The sequence below is a fragment of the Hyla sarda genome, chromosome 4 (assembly GCF_029499605.1).
Source record: "Hyla sarda isolate aHylSar1 chromosome 4, aHylSar1.hap1, whole genome shotgun sequence".
Classification (NCBI taxonomy): Eukaryota; Metazoa; Chordata; class Amphibia; order Anura; family Hylidae; genus Hyla; species Hyla sarda.
Window position 1 is genome coordinate 32,143,296 of NC_079192.1, and position 13,528 is coordinate 32,156,823.

Sequence of the window (13,528 nt, forward strand, 5' to 3'; positions counted from 1 at the left end):
TGAACAGGAGGGATGATGCGCCCCCCGTCTCGCTGGCTGGACTCACTGTGTGCTGCTGTGCGTGCCTTGTGGAGCGCTGCCGCCGCCATAGCCAAGGTGAAGGTCTTCTGGTGGGGAACGGGGGGGAGCGGGCGGGACCGTTGGCTTCTGTGTGCTCCGGAGCAAATAACGCTCCATATTAGTTGCTGGTGGCTAGGAGGAACCGGGGGGTCCTCTGGGGATGAGCCGGTGAACTGTGCCATGCGCTATTCTTGCAGATGAGAGCCAGGAGGTGCGGGAGCTTTGCTAGCCACGTCTAGCCAGGCAGCGCTGGAAATGGAAGTCCCCGACGCAGGGCTTTTTATAACTTTTGTGATACACATTTTCTGAAATTTCACACTTCACATACACCAAAAAGCTAAGCTAAGTTTGGGCTGGTGTAGTTTTGGAACTTTTTGGTGTTTTTGTCTCCAAATTTGCGACTTTTAAAAAAAGTTACAGTCGATAAATTCATTACCACTGCATAAGGCTAACCCTAACAGCTGGTCTGTATGCACTTCAAAAAAAATGTGCGACACATATACACAGAAAAACTGCTCGAAACACAATGATAAATGCCCCCATGATGCTGGAATATTTCATATTTGTTTTATTTTAACCAAAACGTGCCTAAAATATAAAACCATAAGGGGACATTTATCATTGTTTGCTTTGCTAAGCAAGTTCTGAAGGCAAATTTATCATACTAACACACAGGGTTGATAAATTTGGAGCACATAAGCATAACACAAAAGTCTTTTTGGAACTTTTTAAATTCGCTCACGTAAATTGTACTACAGCTTGGACCCGGAGTTGACTTGCGACTTATTTTAAAGGGTTTTGCGACTTTTTTTTAGCCTACATGTGACATTCGCACATCACAAATAAATGAGCACTGCAGCTGAAAATGGCTTAGGTAAGGCTGTTTGCAACTTTATGCTTACCCACAAAAGTCGCACAAAAAAGTGCTTAGTCGCACGTGCGACTTTTTGTGTGCTCAGAGTAAGCAACAAAAATGCTCTACATACCTTGATAAATGTCTACCATAGATGAAGGGTAACATAAGGGAATAATATGGTTGCAAATGAAAAATGCGCTTGCAAAATTAGGACTGCAAAAATACACCAGGAAAGCAGCGGTGTGAACCCCCGCCTAGGTGCCTAAACTGGAAACAGCAAGCGATTGTTTATCTGTTAGACCTGGGCTATAACCAACCCATAAGAGACTTAGGGTAGACATTTGTAAATATAAATATATGTTTATGTTATATTTATTAACAGGACATATAGCTGAGCGTAGAACTACACATCAGGACAGGTAGCTGAGCATAGAACTACAAAACAGGACAGGTAGATGGTAGTAGAACTACAAAACAGGACAGGTAGATGGTAGTAGAACTACAAAACAGGACAGGTAGATGGTAGTAGAACTACAAAACAGGACAGGTAGCTGAGCATAGAACTACAAAACAGGACAGGTAGCTGAGCGTAGAACTACAAAACAGGACAGGTAGCTGGGCATTGAACTACAAAACAGAACAGGTAGATAATAGTAGAACTACAAAACAAGACAGGTAGATGAGCGTAGAACTATAATACAGGACAGGTAGATGATAGTAGAACTACAAAACAGGACAGGTAGATGAGCGTAGAACTATAATACAGGACAGGTAGATGATAGTAGAACTACAAAACAGGACAGGTAGATGATAGTAGAACTACAAAACAGGACAGGTAGATGATAGTATAACTATAAAACAGGACAGGTAGTTGATAGTAGAAATATAAAACAGGACAGGTAGCTGAGCGTAGAACTACAATACAGGACAGGTAGTTGAGCGTAGAACTATAAAACAGGACAGGTAGATGATAGAACTACAAAGCAGGACAGGTAGATTGTAGAACTACAAAACAGGACAGGTAGCTGATTGTAGAACTACAAAACAGGACAGGTAGATGATTGTAGAACTACAAAACAGGACAGGTAGATGATTGTAGAACTACAAAACAGGACAGGTAGTTGATAGTAGAAATATAAAACAGGACAGGTAGATGATAGCAGAACTACAAAACAGGACAGGTAGTTGATAGTAGAAATATAAAACAGGACAGGTAGATGATAGCAGAACTATAAAACAGGACAGGTAGATGATTGTAGAACTACAAAACAGGACAGGTAGCTGATAGTATAACTATAAAACAGGACAGGTAGTTGATAGTAGAAATATAAAACAGGACAGGTAGATGATAGCAGAACTACAAAACAGGACAGGTAGATGATAGTATAACCATAAAACAGGACAGGTAGATGATAGTATAACTATAAAACAGGATAGGTATATGATAGTATAACTATAAAACAGGACAGGTAGATGATAGTAGAACTACAAAACAGGACAGGTAGATGATAGTATAACTATAAAACAGGACAGGTAGATGATAGTATAACTATAAAACAGGACAGGTAGATGATAGCAGAACTACAAAACAGGACAGGTAGATGATAGCAGAACTACAAAACAGGACAGGTAGATGATAGTATAACTATAAAACAGGACAGGTAGATGATAGTATAACTATAAAACAGGACAGGTAGATGATAGTATAACCATAAAACAGGACAGGTAGATGATAGCAGAACTACAAAGCAGGACAGGTAGATGATAGCAGAAATACAAAACAGGACAGGTAGATGATAGTAGAAATACAAAACAGGACAGGTAGATGATAGTATAACCATAAAATAGGACAGGTAGTTGATAGTAGAAATATAAAACAGGACAGGTAGCTGAGCGTAGAACTACAATGCAGGACAGGTAGATGAGCGTAGAACTACAAAACAGGACAGGTAGCTGAGCGTAGAACTACAAAACAGGACAGGTAGCTGAGCGTAGAACTACAATGCAGGACAGGTAGTTGAGCGTAGAACTATAAAACAGGACAGGTAGATGATTGTAGAAATATAAAACAGGACAGGTAGATGATTGTAGAAATATAAAACAGGACAGGTAGCTGAGCGTAGAACTACAATGCAGGACAGGTAGTTGAGCGTAGAACTATAAAACAGGACAGGTAGCTGAGCGTAGAACTATAAAACAGGACAGGTAGCTGAGCGTAGAACTACAATGCAGGACAGGTAGATGAGCGTAGAACTATAAAACAGGACAGGTAGATGAGCGTAGAACTATAAAACAGGACAGGTAGATGAGCTTAGAAGTATGAGACAGGCCAGATAGATAAGAGTTGATACATGACTTAGGACAGGTATACAAATATAGAACTATAAAGTGGGATAGAATTGTTTAATTTATTTAATATGTCTTTTTTTTAGGTATTTCAGGTGCAGCTCTAATAGGGCAGGGCTGGCCACCAATATGCCTCATTGCTTCCCCTTTTTCTTTTTAGGACGGGACTTTCTCTTGGTCTTAGACTCTATGATTTGTTGAGACTGTTTCTTTAGACTGGCTCTGGTCACCACGTCCCCCTCATCCTCACCGCTGTCATCGTCATCTGTAGGAAGACATACGGTAAAGCAATGAGCCTCTGCAAGTATTCACCGACCCGAGCCGGACAATATTCTGTCCTCCGCTTACCATCAAATGTATCCTGCTTGGCTTGTGCCGGCAACGGGATGCGGACGTTAAATGCTGGGAGTTTGCCCTCAATGGAAGCCTGGAACTGGAGACAAGAGGTTATTGTACATTTCTCCAGGGTATGTAGACCTTAGGTCAGTGTTTCCCAACCAGGGTGCCTCCAGCTGTGGCCAAACTACAACTCCCAGCATGCCCGGACAGCCAAAGGCTGTCCGGGCATGCTGTGAGTTGTAGTTTGGCCACAGCTGGAGGCACCCTGGTTGGGAAACACTGCCTTAGGTAAAGATGCAGCAGCCACATACACTTCAGTAGAGAAGAGCTGCAATACCAGACACGGTCATGTGACACTCTTGCTACCCACAAGGCCCATTTTGGTTCTTACGGACCCTTCCACTTACCTCCTCTTCCTCCATCTGCCGTAGGATCTCTTCAATGTTCTGATCATCTAGCTCCTCCAGGAGTTTCAGCAACTTCTGATCAGTGATGTCCAAGAGATCCAGGATATGCTCATCAGTCAGAGAAGACGGATCCTTTGCAGGAAAATGGCTCCTGGGCTGATAAAATACAGTACAGTGATCCCTCAACTTACAATGGCCTCAACATACAATAGTTTCAACATATAATGGTCTTTTCTGGACCATTGTAACTTGACACCAGACTCAACATACAATGCTACAGACAGTCCAGATCTGTGAAACCTGTCAATGACTGGAAGAACCGACCAATCAGAATGGGCATTCACTGGTAAAACCCCTGTATTACTGAAGCGTATGCACTGAATTCCTGTCTGGTAGCGCCCCCTACAGTACAGGGAGGTATTATATGGTCTGTACTCTTTACCTGTATTACTGAAGTGTATGCACTGACTGATGTCTGGTAGCGCCCCCTACAGCACAGGGAGGTATTACATGTTCTGTACTCTTTACCTGTATTACTGAAGTGTATGCACTGACTGATGTCTGGTAGCGCCCCCTACAGTACAGGGAGGTATTACATGTTCTGTACTCTTTACCTGTATTACTGAAGCGTATGCACTGACTGGTGTCTGGTAGCGCCTCCTACAGTACAGGGAGGTATTAGATGTTCTGTACTCTTTACCTGTATTACTGAAGTGCATGCACTGAATTCCTGTCTGGTAGCGCCTCCTACAGTACAGGGAGGCATTACATGTTCTGTACTCTTTACCTGTACCAGGGTTAGCTGCTCCTTTGGACACCAGGTGGGGGCGGCTGCATTACATTTTTAGGACACTTTGTACTGTACAGGACCCTGAAGAAGCTCCTGTCCTGTCCCAGCAGATCTTGATTACTTTTATATGTAAGGATTTGCTTTATTTATATTAGTTATCTACTTGTTTTTCTTTAACCCCTTAAGGACCGGGGTTTTTTCCATTTTTGCACTTTAGTTTTTTCCTCCTTATTTTTAAAGAATCATAATTCTTTCAATTTTGCACCTAAAAATCCATATTATGGCTTATTTTTTGCGCCACCAATTCTACTTTGCAGTGACGTCAGTCATTTTACCCAAAAATCTACGGCGAAACGGAAAAAAAGTCATAGTGCAACAAAATTTAAGAAAAAACGCCATTTTGTAAATTTTGGGGCCTTCCGTTTCTACGCAGTACATTTTTCTATTTATTCTGTAGGTCCATACGATTAAAATGATCCCCTACTAATATAGGTTTGATTTTGTCGTACTTCTGGAAAAAATCATAACTACATGCAGGAAAATTAATACGTTTAAAATTGTCATCTTCTGACCCCTATAAGTTTTTTTTTTTTCCGCGTATGGGGCGGTATTAGGGCTCATGTTTTGCGCCATGATCTGAAGTTTTAAGAGGTATTTTGTATTGATCGGACTTTTTGATCGCTTTTTATTCATTTTTACATAATTTAAAAAGTGACCAAAAATACGCTATTTTGGACCTTGGATTTTTTGGGAACGTACTCCATTGACCGTGCGGTTTAATTAACGATATATTTTTATAATTCGGACATTTCCGCACGCGGCGATATCACATATGTTTATTTTTATCTTTATTTATACTGTTTTTTTTTTTTAAAATGGGAAAGGGGGGTGATTCAAACTTTTATTAGGGAAGGGGTTAAATGTTCTTTATTAACTTGGATCTCCTGTCATTCGGTGATCGGACACCAGGATGCAGGTAGGGGCCCTCCTTGTGTGTTCCAGCAATTCGGGGCGCCGCGATTTCACCGCGTAGGTCCAGAACAGCCGACATATGTTTACTTTCACTTTAGACGCGGCGATCCACTTTGAACGCCGCGTCTAAAGGGTTAATAGCATGCGGCACCGCGACCAGTGCCGTGCGCTATTAGCCATGGGTCCTGGCCTCTAACAACCGCGTTATAGAAAGGGAGTGGACTCAGGGCGTACAGGTACACCTTGAGTCCTTAAATGGTTAAAGGGGTACTCCGCTGCTAAGACATCTTATCCCCTATCCAAAGGATAGGGTATAAGATGCCTGATCGCGGGGGTCCCGCCGCTGGGGACCCCCCGTGATCTTGCACGCAGCACCCCGTTATAATCAGTCCCCGGAGCATGTTCGCTCTGATTACTGGTGATCACAGGGGCCGGAGCATTGTGACGTCACGGCCCCGCCCCTGTGTGACATCACGCTCCTCCCCCTCAATGCAAGCCTATGGGAGGGGGCATGACAGCCGTGACGTCACATACCGACGGAATATCGGTATAAGTTATCGGCTATCGGCCTGAAAGGTCACAGATTATGGGTATCGGCCCTAAAAAATCAATATCGGTCGATCCCTAACCTTATCCCCTATCCTTTGAATAGGGGATAAGATGTCTTAGCACCGGAGTACCCCTTTAATCCTCACTTTTTCCTATTTTTGGATGACATTTTGGGGCTTCAGAACCAATTACCAGGTTTCCATAGAGTTCTGGTCTCAACAATGGTCGTCCTGGTATTGATTAACATTGTAACTTGAGGGACCAGTGTATAGATGTTACCATATATACCAAACAATTCAACCTTACCTTCCACAACCTGTGCCTCCATACAACCAGATCTCCCCTTATGGACGGAGTACTCACCACCTTGATATGCTGCACTTTGGTAGCGAGGTGCTCCACTCCAGCTTTTGATGCCACCAAGATTTTGGTCATTTTCTCCATCTCTTCCTTATATTTGTCCCGTCTTTTCTCTTCCTTCTGTAGATGAGCTTGAAGCTCTTCTAATACCTGTTGACCGCTGTAGTTGTGGGAGACGGGACATGATAAGTGACGCTGTGTGTATGGTTTGGATGTATAGTGTGTATGTGTGTTCTTATGTTCTCTTCCATTACTGTATATGGGAAAGGAATACAATCGTTTTTGTGTGTTTTTGTTTTTTGGTTGTAGATTTTTGGGCGGCCATTTTTTGCTACGTATGTCCATAGACAACAAGCTAATAACACACTGGGCTCTGATTCTTGGAATCCTTTGTGATCAGCTGATAATTTTGGGGGCCAAGGGCGTACGTACCATAGTGGCAGACCATGCGGGTGCTATGGGGCCCTTGGAGAGAGGGGGTCCCGTCCTCATGGAAAGCAAAGGAAAATAAACTCCATAAAATCTGATGCCATAATAGAAGGCCCATTTTGATATTTGCTATGGGGTCCCTATTCATCTATGTACGCCCTACTGGGGGTGTATGCAAGGGAAATTAAAGGAGTACTCCGGTGGAATTTATTTTATTTTTTTTAAATCAACTGGTGCCAGAAAGTTAAACAGATTTATTATAAAAATTACTTCTATTAAAAAATCTTTACCCTTCCAGTACTTTTTAGCAGCTGTATGCTACAGAGGAAATTCTTTTCTTTTTCAATTTCTTTTTTTCTTGTCCACAGTGCTCTCTGCTGACACCTGATGCCCGTATAAGGAACTGTCCAGAGCAGGAGAAAATCCCCATAGAAAACCTATCCTGCTCTGGACAGTTCCTGACACGGACAGAGGTGTCAGTAGAGAGCACTGTGGACAAGACAAAAAAGAAATTCAAAAAGAAAAGAATTTCCTCTGTAGCATACAGCTGCTTAAAAGTGCTGGATGGATAAAGATTTTTTTAATAGAAGTCATTTACAAATCTGTATAACTTTCTGGCACCAGTTCATTTAAAAAAAAAAAAAATAATGTTTTCCACCGGTTCTCCGCCCCTAGACATCTTATACCCTATCCAAAGGAAGGGGATAAGATGTCAGATCGCCGCGGTCCCGCAGCGAGTTCGCTCTGTGCGTAATGACGGGCGATACAGGGGACGGAGCAGCGTGGCGTCATGGCTCCACCCCTCGTGACATCAAGGCCCGTCCCCTTAATGCAAGTCTATGGCAGGGGGCGTGATGACTGCCACGCCCCCTCCCATAGACTTGTAGTGAAAGGGGCGGGCCGTGACATCACGAGGGGCGGAGCTGTGACGTAACGATGCTCCGGACCCTCATTACATGCAGAGCGAACTCCCTCTGTGCAGTAATGATAGCGCAGTGCCGCAGCGGGGATCCCGGGGTCCCCAGCAGCGGGACCGCAGCGATCTGACATCTTATCCCCTTTCCTTTGGATAGGGGATAAGATGTCTAGGGGCGGAGTACCCCTTTAAGCATTTCTGATTAAAAATTCAAGACTGTTGGGTCGGGTTCTCCAGAGCCAGAACTGGTCCTATATTGACCTGAACTGTCCTAATAGAGCTGTGGTCTCAAATTGTGGCCCTCCAGATGTTGCAAAACTTCAACTCCCAGCAAGCCCGGACAGCCATCGGCTGTCCGGGCTTGCTGGGAGTTGAAGTTTTGCAACTTTCGAAACAATCTCCTGTGCCGCCCATTGGCCCTCCTCGTGCACAGAGAGAAGGTCGATACACCCCCTCCATTCATCTCTATGGGAGAGCCTGAGATACACGAGTTGGTGTGCTTGACAGCCCTTTGGATAAGTGATCGTTAGATCTTAAAGGGACTATCCCTTTAAATAGGGTATTCCCATTGGAAATTTGCTAGAATATGGAGAAAATACCACTTTAAAGGGGTACTCCACTGGAAAACATTTTTTTTTATTATTCTACTGGTGCCAGAACAGGTTTGTAAATTACTTCTATTAAAAAATCGTAATCCTTCCAGTACTTATTAGCAGCTGTATACTACAGAGGAAATTATTTTCTTTTTGGATTTCTTTTCCGTCTGTCCACAATGCTCTCTGCTGACACCTCTGTCCATGTCAGGAACTGTCCAGAGCAGGAGAAAATCCCCATAGCAAACCTATGCTGCTCTGGACAGTTCCTAAAATGGACAGAGGTGTCAGCAGGGAGCACTGTGGACAGACAGAAAAGAAATCCAAAAAAGAAAATAAGTTCCTCTGTAGTATTCAGCAGCTAATAAGTACTGGAAGGATTAAGATTTTTTAAATAGAAGTAATTTACAAATCTGTTTGACTTTTTGGCACCAGTTGATTAAAATAAATAAATAAATAATCACCCCTTTAACTAGAGAACCTGTCAGACTAGTCTTGTGTGCAGGTACCTGGATAGCTTGGCTTCCCCTGAATACTTTAGTTCCTGGAAGGCATCTTGCAATCTTTCCTTTTCCTCCTTAAGCCTCACCAAAGTCCTCTCATTCTCGCTCTTCAGTTCCTCCAGGTGTTTGTGTGTCTCTCCCTGCGCAATGAAGCGTCTCACCACTTCCTGATCGAAGGAAAATACAGAAAAGAATCTGTTAAAGGGGTACTCCGGTGAAAACCTTTTTTCTTTTAAATCAACTGGTGGCAGAAAGTTAAACATATTTGTAAATTACTTCTATTAAAAAATCTTAATCCTTCCAGTACTTACTAGCTGCTGAATGCTACAGAGGAAATTCCTTTCTTTTTGGAACACTGATGACATCACGAGCACAGTGCTCTCTGCTGACATCTCTGTCCATTTTAGCAACCATGCATAGCAGATGTATGCTAAGGGCAGCATGGTGGCTCAGTGCTTAGCTCTGCTGCCTTGCAGTGCTGGGGACTTGGGTTCAAATCCCACTAAGGACAACAATAAATGAAGCATTATTATTATAATAACATCAGCAGAGAGCACTGTGCTCGTGATGTCATCAGAAAGCATTCCAAAAAGAAAAGAATTTCCTCTGTAGTATTCAGCAGCTAATAAGTACAGGAAGGATTAAGATTTTTTAATAGAAGTAATGTAAAAATCTGTTTAACTTTCCGGAGCCAGTTGATTTAAAAGAAAAAAGGTTTTCACTGGAGTACCCCTTTAAAGGCTGGAATTCCACTGAGGATTTTCTAGCAAAAACGCTGCAAAAAACGCCCATTTTGCCGCACGCGCAGATATTAGCTGCAAGTCAATAGTAAACTGCAAAATGCCAGATTCACTCGGCGTTTTTCAGTTTGGCGTGTTTTTTTTATTTTTTTATCCTTTTTTGCGTTTTTCAGCTATTTTGGGCTCAGAGGCTGGTTTTCCAAAACGCCCAACAAAACCTAGTTTGGCGTTTTTTGCACAGAAATCGTGGAGTTTTCCTCCCATAGAAGTCTATGGGAGAAAAAAATGCCAAGAAAAACGCCATGTTGGTTTTAACTTTCTTTTTATTCTTTTTTGGACTTTAGCAATCCAAAAAAGTGATGGAGATACCATTTTTATTAAAATTTCTTAGGGTACCATTAAAAAAATAAAGAAATAAATAAAAAAGATACAGTGGTGATGGAAAAAATTGTATTCAACAAAATGGTTCTTTTTTTATAATTAAATTTTTATTAATTTTTAAACAGGGATCAAGTTATGTGGGCGGGCAGAGACCTAACAATGTAGCCGACAATAATAAAAATGTAGTGTGTACGTGTTTTTCACTTTTTTTTTTACATTTCTTTAGATAGTACTACTACTCCCAGCATGGAACACACTGTTCCATGATGGGAGTAGTAGTACCTGTACTAATTAACAGATCGCTCCAGGTCCGCTGTGATCCTCCTGTATAATGTATAGATCCGGACGCTCTTCTATGGTCCCCTGCACTGACGTGTATATATATATATATATATATATATATATATATATATATATATATATACATATACACATATTCATTTCCTGCAGAGTGCTGTGATTGGCCAGACGGTTCCAGCCAATCACAACTCTGTGGGAAATATGAATAGGTGTATATACTTCAGTGCAGGGGACCATAGAAGAGCGGCCGCATCTATACATTATACAGGAGGATCACAGTGGGTGTCAGGAGTTACACTGCGATCTGTCTATTAATGCAGGTACTACAGCTCCCAACTTGGAGCAGAGTTTGCTCCATGTTGGGAGTAGTAGTACCCGCAGTTAAGGACAGATCACAGCAGGTGTCACTCCTGACACCCGATGTGATTGTCCTGTCTATTGCAGCGATGCGGTGAGGTTCTATAATACAGCGCTCGCATTTCTGCACTATACTCCGGCCAGTGATGTGATTGGCTACAACCATCCAACCAATCCCCACTCTGGGCAGAAAATATGAATGATGTTCTATTCACATCACTGGCCGGAGTACAGAGCAGAGATGTGAGCGCTGTATAGAGTCGCTCTACATGCGTTCTCTGCTATATTGTGGACGATCGCATCGGGTGTCAGGAGTGAAACCCGGGGCGATATGTCTATTAATACAGGTACTACTACTCTCATCATGGAACAGTCTGTTCCATGCTGGGAGTAGTAGTACTACCTAAAAAATGTAAAAAAATAGAGAAAAAATAAGTGAAACACACATACACACTTTATTAATAATTTATTACAATTTTGTTATTAAAACTAAAAATTTCGCATCCCTACTGCATCCTTTTTTTTTTTTTTTTTTGGTACCCAACAAATTTTGAAAAAAAACGCCAAAGGGGCCAAAAAAAGGCAAATTCCACAAAAAGGTAAAAATGACTGAAAAAAACACCAAAACGCAGGGAAAAAAAGTTGCAGTTTTTCTGGGGTTTTTAAGCCTATAAAAACGCAGTGCAAAAACCTCAGTGGAATCCTGACCGAAGTGTTACTTTTGGTACGTCCTGGAAACATGTCAAAGGCTTTGATCGGTGGAGGTCTGGGTGCTGAGACTCCCACCGATTGCAAGAACACAAAGATGAGAATGTTTGGCAAAGTGCTGTTTCTCCCCCACTGTCTCCTTATGGCTTTTTTATAGGTTCCATCTCCTGCAGTGAGACGATTGATGGATGAAACAAACAACACTCAACTGAGTGTTTCTCCACCGTTTGCTTTAGCAATCAGTGGGGGTCTTAGCACCCAGACCCCAACTGATCAACATTTTGGACATGTCTCTATTTTGTTTTAATGACAGGCGCGCTTTAGAGAGTACCTCTCATGATCCTGTAAAATGTTATAATCCTCCCAGTTCACTGCCCCCATCATGATAAACCACCCCCTGCCTTTATTTTTATTATTTTTTAGTTTTCTACCTTGATATTGCTCTGCATTTTCTGCTCATTCTCAGTCAGATTCACAGACTGGGAAGGGGCGTTCTCCAGCAGGTGTGACATCATCTGAAGCCATACAGGGGAGAACTTCCTCCCTCACTCTGCTACACACAGCCTAGAGAAGTTCAGTGTGAGATGAACTATGATTGGCTAAGGCTGCACACACACCCCTCAGCACTCCAGACTGCATTTCCTGATTTTGGACTTCTGCCAGGCCAGCAGGAGTCCAAAGTCTGTGCAAGAGATGGGGGGGGAAATGTGCTCTGGACAAGTAGGGAGACACCTAGTGGCAACTTTTTTAAACACAAATAAAACATAGAAAACTTTATTTATTTATTTATTTTAAACAAAGTACAAAGTAAACAAAGATTTTTGTATTTACCATTAGGAGTGCAGTAGCAATTAGTTTTAATGACAGTCCCCATTTAACTTATGGGCAATTCATAATACATAATATAGAGAAGCATCTATAGTGATCACGTATCTTTTGATCAACAGGCAGAGACTCTGCATAAGAAACTAGAAGAACAGGCATGCCCTACACACCTAATCCAAAAAGCATGGAAAAAGGCGAAGCATAAAAATAGATATCATTTTATGCACACCTCTAATAGGAGTCAAAAAAAGAATGGTTTAACTTTTAGTTTCAGACATATCCCAATGAGTAAATGATCATTGGTATAGGAATTGGTATATTCTTGCCAATAAACCTGTGTTCTCAGACAAAGCATGCCACAATCCACTGTTGCTGGGAGTTGTAGTTTTGAAACATCTGGAGGTCCGCAGGTTGAACACGACTGCAGCCTTCGTCATCATCCAGACCCCCCTTTAGTTTTATACTCACCTCCCCTCGGTGGGAAGGAAGGGTGAGCTGTTCCGGGCCATCTATGCTGCAGGGACCGTCCGGTGGGAAGGGTTAGTCGTTCCGGGCTGACCATTTTCACCGGGGGGCCTCTTCTACGCTCCGGGCCTGCCCCGGACTAGTGACGTTGCCTTCACGACGACGCACAGGGACATCCGTCCCTGCGCATGAATGTCCCTGTGCGTCGTCGTCAAGGCAACGTCACTAGTCTGGGGCCGGCCCGGAGGTGAAAAGGTGATGATGACAGGCGGTGATGATGAAGGGGGGATGATGACAGGGGTGTTAATGACTGGGTCTGGATGATGACAGGGGGGGATGATGACATGGGGGGATGATGTATTTCCCACCCTAGGCTTATAGTCGAGTCAATAATTTTTCCTGGGTTTTTGGGGTGAAATTAGGGGCCTCGGCTTATATTCGGGTTGGCTTATACTCGAGTATATATACGGTATTTAAAAGACTCTCTGGTTAGGGGTTGAATAAACCGCAAGGTAAGAAATGACTCATTAGACCAGTGTTTCCCAACCAGGGTGCCTCTAGCTGTTGCAAAACTACAACTCTCAGCATGCCCGGACAGCCTTCGGCTGTCCGGGCATGCTGGGTGTTGTAGT

The 13,528-nt window shown here is 42.7% G+C and overlaps 1 protein-coding gene across 6 annotated transcripts in view; it reads right to left on the reverse strand.

Moving 5' to 3' along the window:
* Positions 1 to 3,156: 3,156 nt before the first annotated feature.
* The window catches only part of ODAD3 (outer dynein arm docking complex subunit 3), a 39,693-nt gene continuing 29,321 nt past the window's right edge, over positions 3,157 to 13,528 (reverse strand). For 3 of the 6 annotated variants that reach the window (XM_056570405.1, XM_056570404.1, XM_056570403.1), the window contains exons 11-15: positions 9,127 to 9,287; positions 6,683 to 6,839; positions 4,009 to 4,164; positions 3,611 to 3,695; positions 3,159 to 3,527 (exon numbers count right to left, since the gene is read on the reverse strand). In XM_056570405.1, coding sequence (XP_056426380.1) covers positions 3,397 to 3,527; positions 3,611 to 3,695; positions 4,009 to 4,164; positions 6,683 to 6,839; positions 9,127 to 9,287 — 690 coding nt within the window. In that variant the 3' untranslated portion in view covers positions 3,159 to 3,396. Of the gene's footprint in view, positions 3,528 to 3,610; positions 3,696 to 4,008; positions 4,165 to 6,682; positions 6,840 to 9,126; positions 9,288 to 13,528 lie in introns of all 6 variants that reach the window. The other 3 variants (XM_056570406.1, XM_056570402.1, XM_056570407.1) reach the window with 3 other exon arrangements.